Source organism: Alligator sinensis, unplaced genomic scaffold (assembly GCF_000455745.1).
Source record: "Alligator sinensis unplaced genomic scaffold, ASM45574v1 scaffold833_1, whole genome shotgun sequence".
Classification (NCBI taxonomy): Eukaryota; Metazoa; Chordata; order Crocodylia; family Alligatoridae; genus Alligator; species Alligator sinensis.
The window spans coordinates 983193-1004750 of NW_005842475.1; the positions used below are offsets into that span (position 1 = coordinate 983193).

Genomic DNA, 21558 nt, shown 5'->3' on the forward strand with positions numbered 1-21558 from the left:
CCCCGCTCCCCACAATACAAAAATGATGTTTGGAATTTGGAAAATAATACTATTTTCTATGTGTTCTATGAGCTTGGAAAAGTTAGGCTAATTCCCAGAGGCCTTTCAGACCTGTAATAGCAAAGGGTCTTGGCTTAAAAGAGCTGCCACAGATGTCCAGATTTTCTTATTTGCTATTTCATTTCATCACTATACATTTGCATTACAGTAATACCTAGATCCCAACTGAGATCAAAGCCCTGTTGTAAACCCTGTGTAAGATAAGAGAAAGTGAGTTAGATGGTGCTTATCACGGAAAGCTAACTTATATGCAAAAGATCGTGTTAAAGGATTGATAACATTTCAAAGTCAAGTGCACAGGAATTGGGAAATGTCCAAATAGACTTTGTTTGTGTGCACTTTGTGATATTGTCGGTCTTTAATTCTAAAACTGGTTTGCTTTCACAGTGTTATAGCTAATTAGAGTTAGGTATCTAGTCTTGGGCATTATGACATGAACTGGCTACCTTGAGTTGAAAGCTACTTGTATCCTGTCTCACTAGGACTGTTCATATATATATATACTGTACTTCCATCCATCCTTGCGCGCGCGCACACACACACACACACACACACACACACTTCCTTGCATACAGCATGCACATTTTCCCCCCCAAAATAGCCCCCAAAATTAGGGTGTGTGTATTCAATAGGGAAGCTGATTTTCTGGCTGGAATGGAAGCACCCTACTTTGATTCCCCTGCTGCATAGCACAGCAGTCGGTGCATTCCTATTCAGGCAGCCAAGGGAGTCAGTTACTTAATGACTTATATTGTTCTTCACTCCAGGGGAATTAATAATCCTCTCTCCTTTTTAACAGGCTTGATGTTTCACTAATTGAGCTAATCTTTCTTAGGACAGTTTTGCTCTCTACTGGCTGCTTCTTGTCTCTCTGTTACTATTTCACAATCTTGGAGACACTTTAGTTCTTTTCACCCATGGAGACCAGATTCCAGCAACAGCTAGAGTTTCAGCCTTACTTATGCAGGAAATGCACGTGGAGCCATCTGAAGACTAAACTTTTCCATGCTCCATGTAGTCCTAATTCTGGAAAAATATTTTTTACTTCATTCTGTCTTTCTAAAACAACGTGTGTATTATATTCGGGGGCATGTTGTATGCAAGATGATACACACAGTTTATTTAAGTTATTTACAGCACTTTGTAAAATCATACTTTTTGACAATAAAGACTTTGCCACATTCTACAATTACATAACCACACTATTTTTTACCCTCTGTTTCTGTACAGTCTCATTTCTCCAATCTGCTTCCTTCCTCCCTGGGTTTCCTATTCCCCCAACCTTTGTCTTGGTACTTTCCCTCACCCATACTGTTTTGAATTTCTGTACCTACTCTCCTTGCCTTCCTGTCTAACTGTGCAGCAAAGAGAGGGAAACTCACATGGACATCACCATGAGTGTGGGACTGGGATCAGGGTTGGGGGTTTGAGTAGGCCTTGCTGAAGACCCCATTTTTCAAACTCAGAAACCATATTTGGGTCCCCAGATTGACACTTAGGTTTATATCCATGTATTTTTAGATGCTTGAAAAATCTGTCCAGGCACTAAACCTCTGCCCACTTTTAAAAATTCAAGGATCCAAAGGCAAGTTGACCTTACTGATGGAGGCATGGCCCAACTTTTATTCAACAGTAACAAGTGTTGTTCATTTTCAAGAGCTGAATGTGCTGTCTCCATAAAGCTTAGGCTGACCCTTGAAACATGTAACTTGAGCCTAGGACCTTCTGTCCCTGGGTTCTCCCTACAAGAGCACATTGCTTTTGCCATTAGTCTTTTCCCTCTTGTTATTTTGTTAATCTGACAAAAATAAAACTAAGTATATATGCTGTGACAGAACTTGGTGCTTATTTGCTTACCCTGTTTCCAAGTCTGTACGTGAACTAATGAAAATACCATCTTTTTGTTTATTCACAGAGAATCAGAGTGAGTTGTATATTGAAAAAATATTGGCATGGAATATGTACATAAGGTTTTTGGGGTGTTTTCCCTTTCTTGTTTGTCCCTGGGATAGAAAGAAATTGATAAATTGATATTTCAGTGTTGAGAGCAGTGGGGATATCAGAAGAGGATGAAAAGTTCTCTCCCAGAAAGGGAATAATGAGTTTGAGTTTTGCTATTTGTACTAGTTGCTCAGAGATGCAAAAAGGGTGACCTTGAGAGAGACATGACATGTAGCAATGTATGTCAAGAAAAGTTTAGAAAAAATGAGCAGGGTGAGTGCATTTCCCTTTAAATGTACTAGAAAGTAATTGGTCCAGTGAAGTGTGGGAATAACAAAGAAAACAAATGTTCATGTGTTTGGCTATAAACTAGGCAGATACAGTATTTCTATTAATAACTTGTATTAAGCTGCACAGAAAAATAGCTCCAGCAAGCAAATACATTCATATCTGGAGTACAAAGATGATAGACTACAAGGGATTGAGGAATTACTGTAGCAAGAGCAACATGGGTAAAAACCTGAACATTTAACATTTCCTGTATTACAGAAATCACTTGCAAAGGGGAACTCCATCTCCATGCAGAATGAAAATTTTCCTGTGGCTCTACTTTTCATGGCCTGTATGTGGCAGGTTGTTAGACTGTTTGTTTTTAATGAAAACGAATGGGTTCCTGTCTGTAAAAACAGAGCTTAACAGCTTATTGATAATCATGTCATTGATGTACGAAAGCATTCTGCAAGATAATACCTCAAGGCAGTGGGCTTCGTTTTAATATTTCTCTCTTGCTGCGAGAGAGAGATTTGCAGGCATAGGGCTAAAAGTGAAATGATTAAAACTTCACGAATTAATAAAGATGTCCTTCTTTCTTCCCCCCCCCCCCATTTATAGCGAAGTTTCCTGGGCTGCACTACTTTCAAAGTAGGGGACTTGGTCAAATCAAAGGAGCAGCAGTTGACCCTTAGCCTGAGGTAGGTCTTTTTGTCTATTGTAAACCATTTCAAATTAATAACCCGTGACATTTAATGATTGCTGCTTGACTGTGTTTGAAACTCAAAATTACTTCAGGTATACTAGATGTCAACTTCAGGTGCTTCTCTTTCTAGTATGCACAAAGCCAAAGTGAAATAGCAATTATTTAAGTCAGAGCTTTCCAAGTGTCAGGTTAGAAAAGGTTACTAGCTCTTTTGATATGATCTCCTACGGAAAAATCCCAGAGCAGTTGAATTGAGAAGAGTCCTTTCAAAGATGCCTTCAGCAAGGAATATAGATGTTATTCACACTTATTTAATAAGTTATTCAATTTTGTAAAATTTATATGTTAACACAGTTAGTAAGGTTATTAGGACTTGAATGTTTAAGAATTTATATATTTTAGACCCAATTTACCCCTACCTTGCATCTTTTGTGATCACTGTATAAAGTGAATATTAAATGTTACAAATTGGAATAACAGCCCTGAACTGTGCAGAAGCATGTGTAACTAGACAAGCCACAGGGTTACAGAGAACAAGTCTGGTGTTTGTTAGATGTGGCACTATGTAATCAGGAATAAAAGGATGGAGTGGATAAGCTTGTGGTTAAAGCAGCAAGCTTGGAATCATGAGGATTCATTCTCCCCTCTGAGACAGACTTGTCTGAACTTAGGCAAATCAGAGCATAACCCAAAGGCTTTTGAAGGCAATAGAAAAACTCATAGGGCCTGATTTTTTACAAAAGTTGAGAGCACTTTTGAAACCAGCTTCCATTGACTTCATCTTGAATTTCAGGTGCTTAATGTCCTGCAGGTTGAACATGTGTGGTCTCTGTTCAGTTTTGATATTATAAACTACAAATTAATATTTCTTTAATTCCCATTGGTAGGGTGAATCCACTAACATCCGTGAAGCATTCAGTCATTCTGGTAAATGAGGGCCATATAGCACTTTAAATATCTAAGCAGATCACTCATTCAGACTTTGAACCCTGTATTCAGAGCTTGTTTTCAATAGAGCCTCTTAAACCTTCCTGCTGCTTCCCAGTTGGGAACTAAGAAGTTATATAAAGCTATACAGATGCACTAAGAGGCTGTCTAAAGCTAAATTCCACAGGGAATATAATATATACATACACTGTGCCTTGGCTGTTAGCCTAGACCCAAATCCATTCAGCATAACTGCAGTGGTTTCATTTTGTCTAGGGCCATCAACATTCTTTGGAAAGGGGGACAAATTTTCATGCTCTTGCACCTGCATTTGTATTTAAAGTAATAACAGTTGCCTATGTACAGGGGGGCAGCCTGGGCAGGAAAGGTGGAAAGAATATACTCCTCAATCTATATACATATGTACGTGGGTGACTGGTGCCTCCTGAGTCTGGGGGGTGCACCTGCAGAAGCCACTGGCAACATCGGCGGGGACGGATCTGCCCAGGACACCCGGCAACGGGGGGCCCCAGAAAAAGCCACTGGCAACATCGGCGGGCACGGATCTGCCGAGCACACACGGAAGCCACCAGTGGCGGAAGCGGCAGGGACAGCCCTGTTGTGGGGGACACGTGCCCCACCCCCACTACCAGTTGACAATGCATATGTATATACCAATCTATATTGGTAAGTAAGTATATAAAGAACCTTGGCTTTATTATATCTTATTATATAACATTCCTTTATAACATAGTATTTTATATAGTAGATGTCACAAACCCCAGGGCCTTGAGTTTTAAAGTGGGTTAGCCTGGAATGTCAGTTGCCTGGAAAATCACTTCCACAGGCAACCAACAAAGAGACATAACAACAAAAGGATTTGTTATGCAAGAGAAAAGAATTATACAGACGAAACTGAGCATAGGTTTGAAGACAGAAGAACAAGACAAGTAAAGCTTCTTTCTGTCTCATTTGGCTACACCCTAGACTTCTTGAGAGTCCTGCCAGAATTTTTAAGAGATCAGCCTTGCAGCTGATTCTATCAGCCCCGGCTCCTAGGGTCTTGGCCCTTACTCCAGCCAGGGAAGGAATCCAAAAGACAAAGCATATCCCACAGATCATTTCCTAAATCACTCCAAACCAACCCCCAAGTCAACCTTCTCGTGAGTCATCAGAACCCTCCATAATTTCTGGCCTCCCTGAGACACCTGGAATTCCTCTGGCCAATGAGCCAATTGTCTCTGTAACAGGACCAGACCCCAGGGGCAACCATGATGCAGTGCGGCTTCTGTTGGGCTCCAGCTCTGGGTACCCCCCTCTTTTGCCCTCTCACAGCCTGTTATACCTTGTTAGTTGGCAGCTAGTTTACAAGCAGTTAGCCTGTGTATTAGCAACCAGACAGCCCCGGGCCAGCTCATTTTGCTGCAACTCGTCTTAAAATAATAGGAGCACTTTGGCTTCTTAGTGAGTCTTAGATGCCTTTTCTATAGAGGAGTTGATTTCCCCATTACAGGCAGGAAGTGCCTCGGGTGCCCAACCCAATAATGCCTCCTTCTGCCTGTGTCTAGGAATAGCAGTTCTTTTTGCCCTAGTGTCACAACAGCAAGAAAGATTTAGCAGTTCTGTCCACTCCCTTTCCTTAGCTAAACCATGCCCCAAATCTCAAAGATATACACAGACAACATAACATGACATAAATGGGAAAAAGCAACATAAATGGATACATCATAACATGGGCTTTCCAATGAGACTATACATGCCACATCAGTGAAATAAATGCAAGAAAACAGTCATGACACCCCATGAAGCCCTGAGCCAAAGGTGGAGGTCATGACAGTAGAGTAAACTGTTTTTTTTATAAAATATGTACTGATCAGACTCTCGTATGCAGAACTTGCAGTTGGGATACATTTAGGTAAATACCCATGTATCAAATCAACCTTCCCTAGTCCTGGTGTAAGATTAGTGTGAACTGAAGGTGTTGTGCAGAGGCTGTAGAAATTCAGATATTCAGATTGTAAGCTGTTTGTGGCTGCGGCTTTGTCTATCTCTGTGCCTAACTAATGACACCTGAGTATGATCTAGGTCTCTGGCAGGTACCATAATATAATACCAGTGAACTGGCAATACCAGGAAGCTTGCAAAAGAGTTCAAAAGTTTAGATAAGCTGTAATAATTATGTAAAAGATTCCTGCTTGGCTAGAATTGAACCTTTGAACCCATGTTCATTACTTTATTATTAGTCTTGTGTTTGTGGGATCTGTTTTTGTACATACAATATTTAAAATCATTCCAGTCAAACTCCAGACATTTGAAGTTGTAGTCATTGTTGGGTGCAAATTTTAAAAAAATATTTTCCAAAACATTATTAATATTGAATTATTTATCTTGGACTTAATTTCACAGATGTGATCTGCTCCCTTTATGTTGTCAGGCAGCACAAAAGAAGTAGAAATTATGCCCACACCTCCTCAGTGACAGTACAGCCAATGGAATGAACTCTAATGTATGGAGTGTGTTCACCTTTTATTAGCACCCCTTGCTCAGGTAGAACTGAAAATTAAACAGTATAAAGATGGACTTTGAAAGAGTGGTCTTCTGTCATCTGAAACACTGTAAGTAGGGTTCTTTTTCTCTGGGATATAGAGGCAGTAGTGAGAGATTGGGAAAAGCGGTGATTTTGTTCTTGTTGAAGTTCTATTCTTCCCCAAAGCTTGCCTCCCCCTGCCCTATCCCCAACCCTACTTCCTTTTCTATTTGGCAGTGGCTAGGATACAAGCTAAAGATCTGTATTCCTGAGAGATTCACAGGGTTTTTGATTTATCCCTTCCTTTTGGGTTGCCATTTTTATTTTATTTTATTTTTTGTATTGCAGCCCTTAACATTTAAAGCCTTAGAAAAAAAATTCTGGACTCTCAACCAAATTAATGTTTAGGAGGATAGGTGTGTCTGCATGTAGTTCTGTAAGCCTGAACAGGTCAGTTTGAAGAATCGCTTTTATTTCAACAGTGTACAAAACCATTGTCTACAGAAAAAACTTAATCACTTAGATATTTGCCTTACAGAAGTTTCCAGTCTGAAGGGCTAACTTCGCTTGGTAGATTCAGATTTTTCACTTTGCCAAGGATACTGCAGTGCAGTTTTTCAAAATTTAGCGTGTTTTCATAGGGTGTTTGTGATGTTCCAAATGTGGACTGGGAAATAAAATTCTTGTCCTATTTAGCAATCTGAATGTTAGCTGAATATTCACTGGAAAATATATGCTGACAGGATATTCAATCTAACTATCCCTGGACTGCTGTCAGAAAACCTCAGTATGGAGCACTGATCACAGATTCAGTAACCAAGACTGATTTAATTCGTCAATTTCTATTGCAAGGTCTTCAAAAAGGGCCAGTGTCTTGCTGTATATTTGTACCATGCATAGCACACTGTGGCTAGGTACAGACATTCAAAAGCCTGAAGTGGAACCAATCCAAGTTATGTGGTTTTCTGTAAGCAGCATAGTTTAGATCAGTAATGAACAAAACACTCATATTCACCCCTTAGTGCAGGAGACAAATCTTAGACTGGGTTCTGCCACTTTTAAACCAGTCTGTGTGCTGAATTTCTGTTCTGTTATGGGCATAGATTGGTTTTGTGTGCAAAACTTCTCTTCTGTTACAGGTATGGATTGGTTTCTGATTACGTATATTGGTAAAAGTGTAATGTCTCTACCTGGCCTGTGTTTCAGCATTGGCTGGGACCTTTGTCCTTATTGTAATTACTAACCCAGATAGTAAACTTTTTCTGTCACTGAATTTCCAGTAACATCCAGTAAGGACCTTATCGTGCCTTATTCTCTGTAAGGTCCTTTCAGTTCAAGTGCGTTATATCCATTATTCCAGAGTTATTCTGGGGTACTAATTGCTCCATAGGCTTGTACTTTATTACTGCTCCTGTTCAGTGTTCAGATGTTACCCTGGGAGGTGGCAATACAGGTGCACAGATGTTATTTCCATATTGAATCATGATAGTGTGCTTTTCATTGGGCTACACAGTGGTAGAAGTGCTGCCAAAAGGGTGGTGGTGTTCTTATGGGTATGCCTTGTGAATTCCACTGGATTCCTCAGAACTGTCTTTTCTGGGGAGTTTGGGTTCCTTTCTTTGAGTTGGGCTTCTTCTTGACTGGAAAAAAGAATGCCCTGAGTGGAGTTATCAAAGTACCTGGAATCATGGCAACAAACTAGATCATCTCTGGCAACAAAATGGATCATCTCTACACGTGATACTATGTCACCATAGTGACATGCTATGGCAATGAGTTACTTGGCTATAGCATACCACAACGGTGACGTAGCTGCTAAAAATAACTATGTACCGCCAGAAGCAAGTACTGCCTAAAGCAAATAACAACTGCACCGTGGGGAGCATGTATAGATGCACCCTCTGAGTAGGCTGTAAAGAATAAAAAAAAATCAGATCTACTCCTTTCTGACATGCTGTGATGAGCAATAAATGATTTAACTAGTTCAGCTATTCAGTTGTTTTTAGCTATTTTGACATGCAATATTATCAGTGGCATCTGAGCTATACCCATGGCAATACATGTGACAGTTTGCCATCTCAGAGCTCTTCTTTCAGGCAGACATCTTTGTCTCAAATACAGGATGTTCATATTTTCTTTGCAAACACAGCAATTAGAGATTTACTTAAAAAAAAAAAAAAAAAGAGTTAAAATTTTAGAAGAGCAGGAAGAGAGCGTGGGAGAGGTCTGCCATGCTAATGCCCGCTACTTTAATTTGAACCCTCCAGGTACACCCTTTGTGCCTGTGCCTCTGATTCTCTGAATCAGCATTGAATCTTCAGATTCGGCCGAATCAAATCGGGAACAGTGATCCGAATCAACGAATCGATTCACTGTCCCTGATTTGGGACAAATCCGAATTGAATAGGGCCCACTTTGCACGCCCCTATAGTATGCTACTTCCAGGAGATAACTTGGGTTTCAATATTTTCTGTACATTTGGTGTGTATCAAAGTTCTGAGCATTCCAGCACAGGAAGACTTTTATTATAAAAGAACAGCATACAGGAAATAGTGTACTCTTTGTAGATACTGAATAATGCAAGGTCAGTTTTTTTTCTTTCCTGTGTATTGCTTTGCCTTCTTCTCTAGTAGTAATCTATCACAGTAATCTATCACAAGTTATCTATCACAGTCTAGTAATAGTATTACTATACTAGAAGTATTTGATACTTGTTATCCTCCCTAGAAAGATTCTGTAGTTGCAATTTGTTTGCCATGTAGTTAAAGTGTTGTTTGGTTTCTTACGTTGCTTTGTCCTTCTGGCTTATATATTTTCCCTCAACATGCAACTGGAACAAATCCAAATGAATTTTTAAGAAGATAAATCATAACTATTTTCTAAGATACAGGTTGAAATTGTAAGACTATGGTTCAGTGGGCCATTGGATGGTGACATCATTGAACATGAATGCTATTTAGCTTCGTATAATTCAATGAAAATAAATTTGAAAGCACCTGCATACGTTTTGCGATTTGTCTTTGTGTATATAATTTGCATAACAAACAGTACAAAAAACCCTAACACATATGGTCTGTTCTTGCCCTTTAAAGATCAGATTGAGTGTTTTCATCTAATTTCACTTAGTCTACCTGATGAAGTTGTTTTCTGGTTGCTTCTGGGCATGTTATGCCACAGGAGGCAGATGGACAAAAAGTTGGCTTTACACACTAGGCAGGACTCCAAGAGAGTTGAGAGAGACTTGTTTTGACAAAGAACTTAATTAACATTACACTAAATACATGACAGCAGTGAATACACTAAATGATAGTTTCTAGTATGCACTTACCATAGGTTAAAGCATCTTTTTTTTTTTAAAAAGGTATGAGGCAGAATGTTGATTGACATGGGCCCTAGGTGGAATTTCCCATAATAAACAAAAGAAGGGAAAATTGCTGTCAGAAAATGTTATTTAAAATGAATTATTTCCACGTTAAAGTATTTTTTGTGTTAAACTGTGTATGAGTCTGCTATTTAGCTTCATTGCACTTATTGCATATGTTATGCCGTGGCAAAAAGGGGCTGGTTGTGAAACTGCAACAACTGAAAATCCTGAATTTTCCTTTTCAGGCAGTTACTCATGAATCTCATTTATAATTTACAAGACTATGCAAATACACAGTCTGCCTCTCTTTGTGTTCTTAACCAATTTTAGGAGTGAGTATATGGCCATGGGAACCAATTAGTAGTTCAGAGTTTGCGTATTCTGAGAATGTATTAATAGTCAATAACTGTGTAGGAGGCAAAATGGATTGAAGTTTTCAATACTTCAAGAGTTAGTAAAATCTCCATTTTTATGATTGGCATAATGCATATTCATGTAAATATGAACATATATATTCATATTGATATATATTGATTCATATTCATGGGGGGTATATGGGTGTATATGGATGGATTGTTGTATATATATTGGTGCATGTATGTATGGATTGTTGTGTGTGTGTGTGTGTGTGTGTGTGTGTATATATATATGTATATATATATATAGGGTTGTGTGTGTGTGGTTAAACTGCATATTGGTTTCCTGTGTTGCTTTGTTTTTCTGACTTATATTTTTCCTCTCAACACTCAACTGGAACAAATCCAAATGTGTTTTTTCTTAGATAAATCATAGCTATTTTCGAAGATACAAGTTGAAATTGAAATACTATGGTTCAGTGGGTGCACACACGCATGTTTACTCACATATTTGATTATATATATTTGATCATGCATGTAGAAATACACACACACATTTATGTATATTAACATTAAATGGTAGCATTAGACACAGAGGAAAGTGACTGTGGTTTTGAAACCCGAGTTGTCTTGTCTTCAAGTCATCATCAAAGAGCTCCTGGACAGTATCAAAGAACTAAATAGGCAACACATTTGCAGCTAAAGATGACAGACACATTCATTCAGATTTAAAGGCACACTGTTCTATTCAGATTTAGAGTAGCTTACAAAATATATAAATGAAGACACTATTATGGGGAAGCACATGTTCTTCATGCAGTTAGAACACATTCACTGCATTAGAGGCTTGATTCTTCCTTCTGTGTAATACATCAGCGTAATTTAAAAAGTTTTCATATTTATGTTTTCCTGTGCATTATTTGCAGCGTCATTCCTAATATAAGGTCTTCAAGACCAAAATGCAGTAGATTTTAAATCTCATTCTGAAAGTTAATGAGGCAGGATCATTGCCACACTCCTTCCTTTTACTTGTGAGGAGCAGAGGAGGAAGCACAAAAGGAGGAGAAACCACCACCATTTCTCTAAAAGGCAGAGCCTGTTCTTGTGTCCTCGTACTCTGCTATGATGGTGCACTGGCATACCCAGCTGGCTGTCTAACATACACTAAAACCATGCATGGTATGGAGATGAGCAGAGAATTAGAGCTACCAAGCTGCCTTATTCCCTGCCAAGCAGGTCTTCTGTCCTTCTCAGAGTCTGGTTAAATAGCTCTTGAATTTGTAATATTCCTTATGGAACGGTGACTAGTGAGATTAGTGTAGAGTTTCCAATGACTGCCAGAACTAATAGGCTTTAATTTAAAGATGGGGAAATATCTCTCTCTAACCCTTTTCCTTTTAGAGAGAGATCTCAAAATGTAATCTGTTCACTAGGGACATTTTTCAGTGGGGGGAAAAAATTCCACCATACAGTCATAGACCCTTTTGTGAGATAAGGCAAGCAAAGTGTGCACATTAGTGTCCAAAAATAATTTTTATATGACTTGTCCTTTTCATTGTAGTTGTGAAACAGTAGTAGCAGGTGTTATTTTCTGTCTTGCTGATCATCTGTAGGGATAGACATGGTTTTTAAAGATCTACAACTGAAGAATCTCAAAACACACATGTTCTTAGTTCTTAATCATGTGAGCAATAGAATGGCTTCTCAGGTCCTCTCTTGCGGCAGCATGCAGCCTGAAAAAGGAAAAAGAGATGAGGAATTTCTATAACTGCCCTTCACAGCACAGAAGGGGAGGAAGACGGGAGCTCACTGTACCATGCATGCCTGAGAGTAGAGGGAATAGAAAATTACCAGTGGTTACCTTCCCCTCCTGCTAGAATCCCCACCTTTTATATTGTTCCTAGGAGGGTTTCACTTGCTGCATGTCAGATGGGGATATTCTTAGCATGCAGTTATTACAAAGAGGCTAGACTGCTTTATATTCACACTTTTCTTGGTATCTTCCCCTTGTACACAAGCTCTTACACTAAGAAAGTCAAAAACAACAACTTGTATTATATTGTATAGCATAACTGTATTTCCTTATGCTAATCAAAATAAGGAACACACAAAGAAATACATCAGTCTTTAACACTGCAGAAAAAAGATTTGGTTTCTGTTGCCTTAATTAATGTCTGTATTGAGACTGTCCTGGTTTTACTGTATAGGCAGTACTCAGACTTACAACAATTGGTTCCTTATAATTGCGTCTTAGGTTGAAATGTTGTAACTCGGAACCGATTTTCCCATAGGAACAATGTTTTAAATGGGGGATTTTCTGAACCAAGGCCCAATACCCAATTTTCATAAAAAATAAACCAGAATGTTGTACTCAATCAGTTATAGATGAGTAATATAGCTACATTAATGTATTTATGTTGTAAATAGCAATCGTCAATTTGGAAGAACTTCTTTGAGGTGACTTTGCTGGTCTTTTTGAAGGGTTCTTGGTTGGACTTTTTGAAGGGTTCTTGGCTGGAGTCTTCTCAGGAGTCTTGGCTGCAGGTTTTTCTGGAGTCTTGTCTGCTTTCTTAAGAAAGTGTCCAAGGAAGTCTGGACAGATGCTCTCCAGGCAGATGGGTGATGCAGTGAACTTGTTTGCTGGTGTGGCATTGCATCAGATCAAGTGTTGTAAAGTAGAAACTGATGTCAGAAAATCGAAACAGGATGTCAATTTATAAATATTGTAAGTGCCATTTATTGTAACTCGAAACGTTCCAAGTCAAGGACTGCCTGTATATACCTTTAGGAACACATTCATAGGAAAAAAGAATTGGAGAACTTAGTACTTTTTCCATCTAAGGCCAGATTCTGTCCTGATTAATATTGTTACTTTTCAACTTAAGGTGAGAACTTGATGATTCCTGATGTTACTGTAAAAATACTAGTTCTTTAAATACATTCATTAAAATTGTACAAATCTTTCAACTTTATGCAGTGAGACCAGAAATAGTTTTATGGGATCAGGGGGGCTTATGGAGTCCATGCAGGGGATGGGGAGCTCTCTCCCCCAACCTCCAGAACTAGGGGAAGATTTTAGCCCCCAGAGCCCCCCTTCACTCCCAAATGATGAACTCCCACCTCACACCCACCACCCCACCTGCCCTTCCTCCCACCCCAGCTTATTTGTTTGGCTCCTGACACTGGCAGATGCTGGTAAAACTGGCACTGGAAGCAGCTTGTGGGATGGAGGGGCTTGGTGAGCTGGGGGAGACATTCATAGATTTTAGAGTCAGAAGGGACCCCAAAGGATCATTGTGTCTGACCCCCTGCCCCAGGCAGGAAAAGGACCAAGGTCTGATGACCCCAGCAAGGTGCCTATCTAGCCTCCCCATGAAGATCTCCAAGTTAGGTGGTAGTACCACCTCTCTTGGCAGCCCGTTCCAGATTCTGGCCACCCTTAATGCGAAAAATTTCTTCCTAATGTCTAACCTGAATCTATTCTCCACTAGTTTGTACCCATTGTTCCCAGTTACTCCTAGGAGTGCCTGGTAAATAGCGCATCTCCAACTCTCTGTTGTCCTACCTTGATAAACTTATAGGCTGCTACAAGGTCTCCCTTCAGACATCTCTTGTGAAGGCTGAAGAGATCCAGATCCCTCAACCTCCCCTCGTAGGGTCTTGCACGGAGACCACTAATCATACAAGTGGCCCTCTTCTGGACCCTCTCCAGATTCTCCGCATCCCTCTTGAAGTGTGGCGCCCAGAACTGGACACAGTACTCCAACTGCGGCCTGATCAATGCCGCATGTGGGGGGAGCATCACCTCCCTCGATCTGTTGGTCATGCATCTGCTAATGCACATAAGGTGCAATTGGCTTTGTTGATGGCTTCATTACACTGCCGGCTCATGTTCATCTTGGAGTCAACTATGACTCCAAGATCCCTTTCAGCCACTGAGCTGCTGAGGAGATCATCCCCCAACCTATAGATGTGCTGGGGATTTCTCCTCCCTAGGTGGAGTACCTTGCATTTGTCTTTGTTGAATTGCATCCTGTTTCATTCTGCCCATTGCTCCAACCTGTCCAGATTGGCCTGTATCTGCTCCCTGCCCTCTGGTGTGTTAACTTTGCCCCATAACTTGGTGTCATCTGCAAACTTGGAGAGGGTACTCTCCACACCCTTGTCCAAATCACTGCTGAAGATATTAAATAACACCAGTCCAAGGACCGAACCCTGTGGGACATCACTGCCCGCCTCCTTCCAGGTCGAAGACAATCCATCCACCATCACTTTCTGAGTGCAGTCCCTAAGCCAGTTTGCCACCCACCTGACTATGTAAGCATCCACTCCACAGCCTGCCAGCTTCCTTATTAGAATAGGCTGCGAAACTGTATCGAAGGCCTTCTTAAAGTCCAGGTAGATTACATCTGCCTAAACTCCAGTGTCAAGGCAGTGTGTTAGTTGGTTGTAAAAGGCTATAAGTTTGTCAGGCAGGATGTACCTGTGATGAACCCATGCTGGTTTCCTTTCAGCATCAATTCTCTTGCTGGGCCTTCACAAATGCGCTCTTTAATGATTTTTTCCAGTGTTTTCCCAAAGATAGAGGTAAGACTGACTGGCCTAAAGTTACCCGGCTCATCCCTTCTCCCCTTCTTAAAAATGGGCACCACGTTGGCCCTTTTCCAGTCCTTAGGGACCTGGCTGGAGCACCATGAGTGCTCAAACAGCCGCGCCAGTGGCTCCGCTCTGGCATTGTCCCGCAGGGGGTTACCCGGCTCATCCCTTCTCCCCTTCTTAAAAATGGGCACCACGTTGGCCCTTTTCCAGTCCTTAGGGACCTGGCTGGAGCACCATGAGTGCTCAAACAGCCGCGCCAGTGGCTCAGCTATGACATTGTCCTGCAGGGGCCCTATGATACACTGTGCCTTCCTTTTGCTCGCTATGTATCTGTAGAAGGACTTTTTATTGTCCTTGATGGTTGTAGCCAGCCTAAGCTCCAGTCCTGCCTTGGCCTGCCTAACTGATTCCCTGCAATAATGTGCCAGGGAGGTATATTCCTCCTTGGTGTCTGCCCCCCACTTCCACTGCCTATAAAACTCTTTCTTTACCCCCAGTCTTTTCTAGAGTTCCCTGTTCAGCTAAGGGGGATTTTTTTGTCCCCTTTCCCCCTTTCCTGCGTAATGGAATAGTCTCCTTTTGTGCACCAGGGATCACTCCCTTGAGAAATCGCCAACCCTCCTGGACCCCCATAAACTCGATGCTCTTGAATTCAGCCACCTCACTAACAAGCCTTCTAAGTTTACTAAAATTGGCCTTTCTGAAGTCTAACACTTTAGCCTTGCTGGTTATTTTTCCCACCCTTCACTGGATTGTGAATTTGACCAAATGATGGTCACTATCTCCCAGGTTACTGTGCACTCACAGGTTACCCACAAGATCATCCCCTGTTGCTAAGACTAGGTCTAGCAAGGCATTACCCCTGTTGGGTCTGGTCACCTCCTGGGTTAGGTGGAGGTCCTGCACGCAGTTGAAGAACCTGCATGAGCAGTTTGTTTTGTCCGTCTGCTCCTCCCAGCAGATGTCCAGGTAATTTAGGTCCCCCATGACCACTGCCTCTCGCATGAACAGCCTCTGAGAGCTGCCTGGAGAATACCAGGTCTAGCTTGTCATCCTGATGAGGAGGTCGGTAGTAGACCCCCACTACCAAGTCCTTTTCCCCTGGACCCCCCTGTATCCTGCATTGCCATCTGGGAGTTGTGGGGGAGGGGCAAAAGACAAAATAGTCCCGTGCCAGGGAGGAGGTAGGAAAAAGAAGCCCTGGGGCTCTGCTGGGAACTGTATAGAAGTTTTAGATAAGTCTAAAATTGGTTGACCCGATCCAAAGTACACCTCCACAATAGGGTTGACTTAGATCAGGTCAGCCATTTTTAGACTAATCTAACTGTCCTGAACTACTGTACAGTTCACACTTATATCTACATAATTAGTATAAGGTCCTCAACTGGGTGAACTAATTTAGTCCAGGCAGCCATTTTTAATGCAATCTAATCTCCCCCTCACCCCCTCTACCCCTCATGTCTGTACCTAGCCTTAGTTAAAGTGGTGAAACCTTTTGTTGTGGACTTTCTTAAGCTGCATCAAGTAGGATTTTCTATCAGTTTAGCTTCCCCTGTCCACATGCAGAGTTGCAACATTTTAACTAAATAAATCAGATCAATGTTCCCCACCTTAAGATAAGGGTGCATAGATACCTAACTGTGTGATAAGCTATTGTATGTAATTACAGGGTGTCAGTTGGGGTACCTGGCTATTGCATGCATTTTCCACATGGTAAATGCAAAGCAGCTAACAAATGAATGGCTTAAACAACCTTACATTTACTTTGGGGTAAAAGTGTTTACACAAATTGTTACCCGCTGGTATAATTATACTGTCTAGCTTATCTCACAATATGGGTCTGTCTACCCCCATACCCTTAGGTACAGTTAATATAGAAACAGTTACTGTATGTCCTCAGAATAATTGGTTCAGATTTAGACCAGTGTTAACAAAATTAGATTCTGACACAGGGTTCCTGATATCCACCATATTATGCAAGGTATCTGTTTCTTATTTTTCATTAAAATTTTCCATTCAGTGTTTTTATTGATTTTTATACTGCTGTAATAAAGACTGGGGTGGATCAGTTAAGGTATCTTGCCACAGCTCCAGAAGTATGAGTTCAGTCCCTGCACTGGACTTATGCCAAAGGCTGCCTGCAGTTGACCCAGCTATAATTGGGTATCCAGCCATTTGGGGAATTGATGACAGCTGGCTGTGATGCTGGCCATATCACTCCCTAGTGTGCTGTAACCATGCTAGTCCAAGGGGCTGCTCAGCTTGTGTGGATCTTTAACCTTAACCTTTGTAGTAAAGAACAGTTTAGAATGCATAAACCAACTCCCATAGCAGTGCACCAGCTTTAATCAAGTGTTGGGAGGTCGCAGCTGCATTATTGGAATTTTGAAACTAAGTTTTGTAATTTTTTTATACTACTTGGGAAACGTTATCTTTCTTTATAAGCATTTTATACTGTGGGCAACATGTGCACAATAGCGGGTTGTTAAATGCTTAAAACCAGTTGAACTAAGGATAACTGGTAAGATTGTCTCAGTCAAATGTGCTATAGTTAGGGCATCTTACATTAGTTAGTCTCCCATGGTCATCACTTCTGTTTAAAACACGTTTAGTTAAGACCTCTAGAGGTGAGGATGCCTTGATCCAAGAATGGCCAACCTGTGGCGCACGTGCCACAAGTGGCATGGGCAGTCTCTGTGGGCACTGACACAAGTGATATTTGTCAAATGATTGGCCCCTTGAAGGCACTCTACAGCTGTGCCCTGACAGAAGTACATGCCTGCAGAGTGCTTTAAAAGTGTTCAGTTGTGTGACAAATTAACCCTTGTGTAATGAGGGTTCATATAAAGGTGCTTCAAAATGGAACCCCTTCATTAACTTCTGTCTGTTCCTGCACATGATCAGGGCTGGGCTGATGCAGCCCAGCCCTGCCCCTAGTGCTGTCTCCAGCAAAGGAGAGAGAGAAGGGATGGGGAGGGAGCTTCAGGCTGGGGTTTGCCCAACCTGAGCTGAAGCAGGATTTGGGGGGGCTCCAATCCACCCATTGCCATTCCAGCTGAGGCTACACAAACACCAGCCTGGAGCTCCCTCTCCTCCCTTCTCCCCATTCTCATCCTGCAAACAACATTGGAGCTGGGAGGGAGGGGGGCTATGGTTAAGGGAGAGAGGCTGCAGACAGGTAGCTCCTCCTGGATTGGCTTCAAAGTAGAGCTCAATCCCACACACCCCTGACCCAACAATGAACGTCTGTTGGGTTGGGGGGGGAGGTTGCTCTAAGTCATGGCACTTTCTTTTCCCTGACACACTTAAAATTTAGAGTGTCAGGGAAAAGATACAGGAATTGGGAACAAGTAAAGAGATTGTGATGATTTGGGGAACCTAGTATGACTTCTGAATTTTGGTTGATCTTGTAGAGTTATGGAACTACTTTACAATTAAAGCTTCTATAATTATGTGCCCACCTCTGTCAAGGCCAGTATTCAACTGTTAAATGAGGGGGGAACCTAATTAGGTTTTAATCCATAATTTTAATAATGGATTTTGGGTTTCTAATCACAAAATTTGCAGGGGAGGGGGTAGCAGAGAATTTGCAATTTTTAAACAGAAAAAACCAGGATCCTTGCACAGTACTAAGTAGAGAGGGAGAGAATTTCCCAAGTTCAGTGTACTTCCTATTGCACTCATGACAACTGTTCCTTCATTAGTACTTGAATGGTTCTTACTTGTTGAGGCCCAACAAGATGCTTATAAAGACAAAATACAATATGAAGACAGTCCATGCCCCCAGGTACTTACAGTCAAGTTATAAAAACATGGAAGATGTGTACTGCAAACTCCAACAACAAATGAAGTATTACATGCACACATACATATGCATACATACAATGCGTGAAAGCTTAGCAAAGCAATAAAGCACCGGCCAGCCTGGCCCAGTGGTACATGGACTGGGTGGGAGTCATGTGCCATCAGGCTGGGTGGACTCTGTGCCTCCAGGTGGGCCTTCCAGCACTCCAGCAGGAAGCCTCATATGGAGGCAAGCGGGATTCCACCTAGCCTGACGGTGCACGACGCCATGCCTCCATGTGTGGCTTCCCACCTGGCCCAATGACACGTGCCTTCTGGTCCAAACACCATCAGGCTGGGCTGGGCCGGCCCTCCATGTGGGGCTTCCAGCACTCCAGTGGGAAGCTGCACAAGGAGGCATAGAGTTGTGCACCATTGAGCCAGGCAGGCTTGTGCTTGCCTCCACATGTGGCTTCCTGCTGGAGTGCTGGAAGCCCCACATGGAGGGCCGGCATGGCTTGGTCCAATGATGCATGGATGGTGGCCCATGGACAGCAGCAGCAGCTCGGCACTCACCCCAGCCTCCAGCATGCCACAGCGTTCCTTGAGCTGCAGCACTGTACTGTGACCACTGCCACCTTCTCGCAGGAGCGGGTCACAGGGCAGGTGCCCTGGCTGTTCAACACAGATAGACATGCAAGTAAAAGACCCTGCCTGCCCTACCCCTGGCAGGGCGCAGGGATGCTGCCCAGGTTCTCCTATGTTGGCCTGAGAGTGCCTACAGACACCGTCCCACTCCTTCAGCCCTCCCCCTACACACCCCTGCCCTGCCTCCCACCTGTCCTGCTGGCTCTTCTCACAGCCTCCAACCCACCCACCAGCCCTGGCAGTCACCCAACCTACACCCCCCACCCAGCCCTGCCAGTGCCTCTCATTCCTGACCTGCAGCCCCTTACCTACCTCCTCAGCCCTGCTGGAGAGAACCCACAGCTGGCCCTCAGCCCGCTGAAAGCTTCACCTACCCCAAAGGCTTCAGGAGGGAAAGTGTGGCAGAGCCAGGTCCTGGCTGACTCAAGAGTCTCAGGTCCTACCCCTTCCCCCTCTCCCTCCCCCTCAAGACGGGGATTAGGGTTTGCTGCCTTTTTTTTAAGAAACTCTTGCAGGCTGAAACTCTGCCAGCCTGCAGAGAGCTCTTTGTAAAAGTGGAAAATCTGTGCGTTTCTCCCTCAAAATGAAAAATCCACTTTTTTTTCTCAGTTGAAAGGGAAAATCTACATTTTTTCCATGGGAAATGAAAATCCTGGATCCCTGGTAATGTGTATGCATGTGCACTACTAGAAATTGGATAAAGTAGACAGGCATGTTCATGGATATCCAACCATATGCATTAGCACAAGAGCAAATGACAATTGTTTTAACTAAATTTAAGTAGGTTTGTGTTTTTGTTTGTTTGTTTACTGCATTTCTCTTTTCTTTTACTAGTTCTTGCAAGATTTTAATTTGATATTTGTGTCTTCACAAGTTTTAAATGCATGGCGTGTCTATTGTCTGAAGGCTCTCATACAGCAATGGTATTTTAAATTCACAGTGTCTGACATAGCTAATGATGGTTTCTCCCTGGACACTCTTTGTTGATTTGTGTGCCTGTAGCATTAAGAAAATAAACCTTGTTTCATATTGTTGTTACATTTCCAGAGCCTTTTTTTCTTCTTTTTTTGCTGTGGGGAGATGAAAGACTATGAGAGCATAGACAAGATCTCAATGTTTTAGTTTCATTCTGTTATAGAACATTTCTTTTGTAGTTTTGAACAGATCTATGTTTCGGCATGCAGTATGGCAGATTTTATTAGGATGTGGGAAGTATTCAAGAAATAACCATTTTAAAGGTTAGATTAAAGATAAATTATATTAAGTGCATATTTCAAACTGTGTATGGCTAGAGTAATCAGATAGATATTGATGCTGAAAGGAGAAATCCAGCATTCAAAGGGAGGGAGAGAGGAAAGGGATTTTGCAAGTGCTTTGTAAGAAATGTTTCTATTTCAGTTTTGATTTATTTGGTCATGTCTTGCATTGTAGCACCATGGATGATTCTCTTGTCAGCTCATTTACAAAGTGAACCTAAGTTGTCATTCATTTTCATTTTCATTTTCACCTGTTTGATACTGGTATAAGTGACAATAGACTCAGTTCTATTGTTTCCAGTACAATCTTGAATATGCCTGCAGGTTTACTTTTGCCCTGAAAACAGAAACCATTTAAATCCAGTACTGACTGCAGGTTTTAGTTAAATATTTAAGACAACCAGGCCGTAAGGCAGAAGTTTGGCATATTGATCAAGATGTATTAAATTTTTGTGAAATACTGGTCTGCCATGGCACCTGGATTTTTAAAGGTATATGTGACTTGGAAATAGCTGTTTGCATTGCATATTCACTTGTTCCTCACAGGGTGATTTATCCAGTTATTAACATAGCCTGACCTATTCAAGGCAATTATGACCTGAAAAGAAAAAAGATAGAAAAATAATAGGTCAAACAAGTGAAGTGGTCTGTAGTAATTCAGAAAAAGAAGTGACGTCACTAATTCATTACACACATTTTGTATTTTGTTATTTAAAAAGAAAATGCATTATTTTTTCATCATAAATTTTAAAATTAATATTATGTACTTTTGTCAGTGAAACCCTCTGGCAGTTGAAACATGATTGCTCACTAATAATTTCCACCTTTGTTTTATATTAACTAGTGTGTTCATACAGAGTCATTTGATTGAGGCCTGCTGGAATTGGTTGGTTTATTTATTGTCATATCACTGGTGAACTTGTTTTGAACCAAACAAAAAAAAGCCCCAGTGCACAGTGTAGATAATTATGTAAAGTTTGCAGAGGTTTCTATTGAAAAGTATTCAGTTTGTTTAGTGTCAAATAAACACATTTAAATGTCTCCCATGTTAGAGAATAGTGATCAAGACCAAAGGCAAACATTTTTAAGTTAAAGTACAGAAGTAGACAATTTGCAAATTT

At 41.5% G+C, this 21558-nt stretch overlaps 1 protein-coding gene across 1 annotated transcript in view; it reads left to right on the plus strand.

The window, feature by feature from the left end:
- The window catches only part of INPP4B (inositol polyphosphate-4-phosphatase type II B), a 554084-nt gene that overhangs the window by 315830 nt on the left and 216696 nt on the right, over window positions 1–21558 (plus strand). Inside the window, exon 9 of the mRNA XM_025212602.1 lies at window positions 2893–2972. Within this exon, the coding sequence (XP_025068387.1) occupies window positions 2893–2972 (80 nt within the window). The remainder of the gene's footprint in view (window positions 1–2892; window positions 2973–21558) is intronic.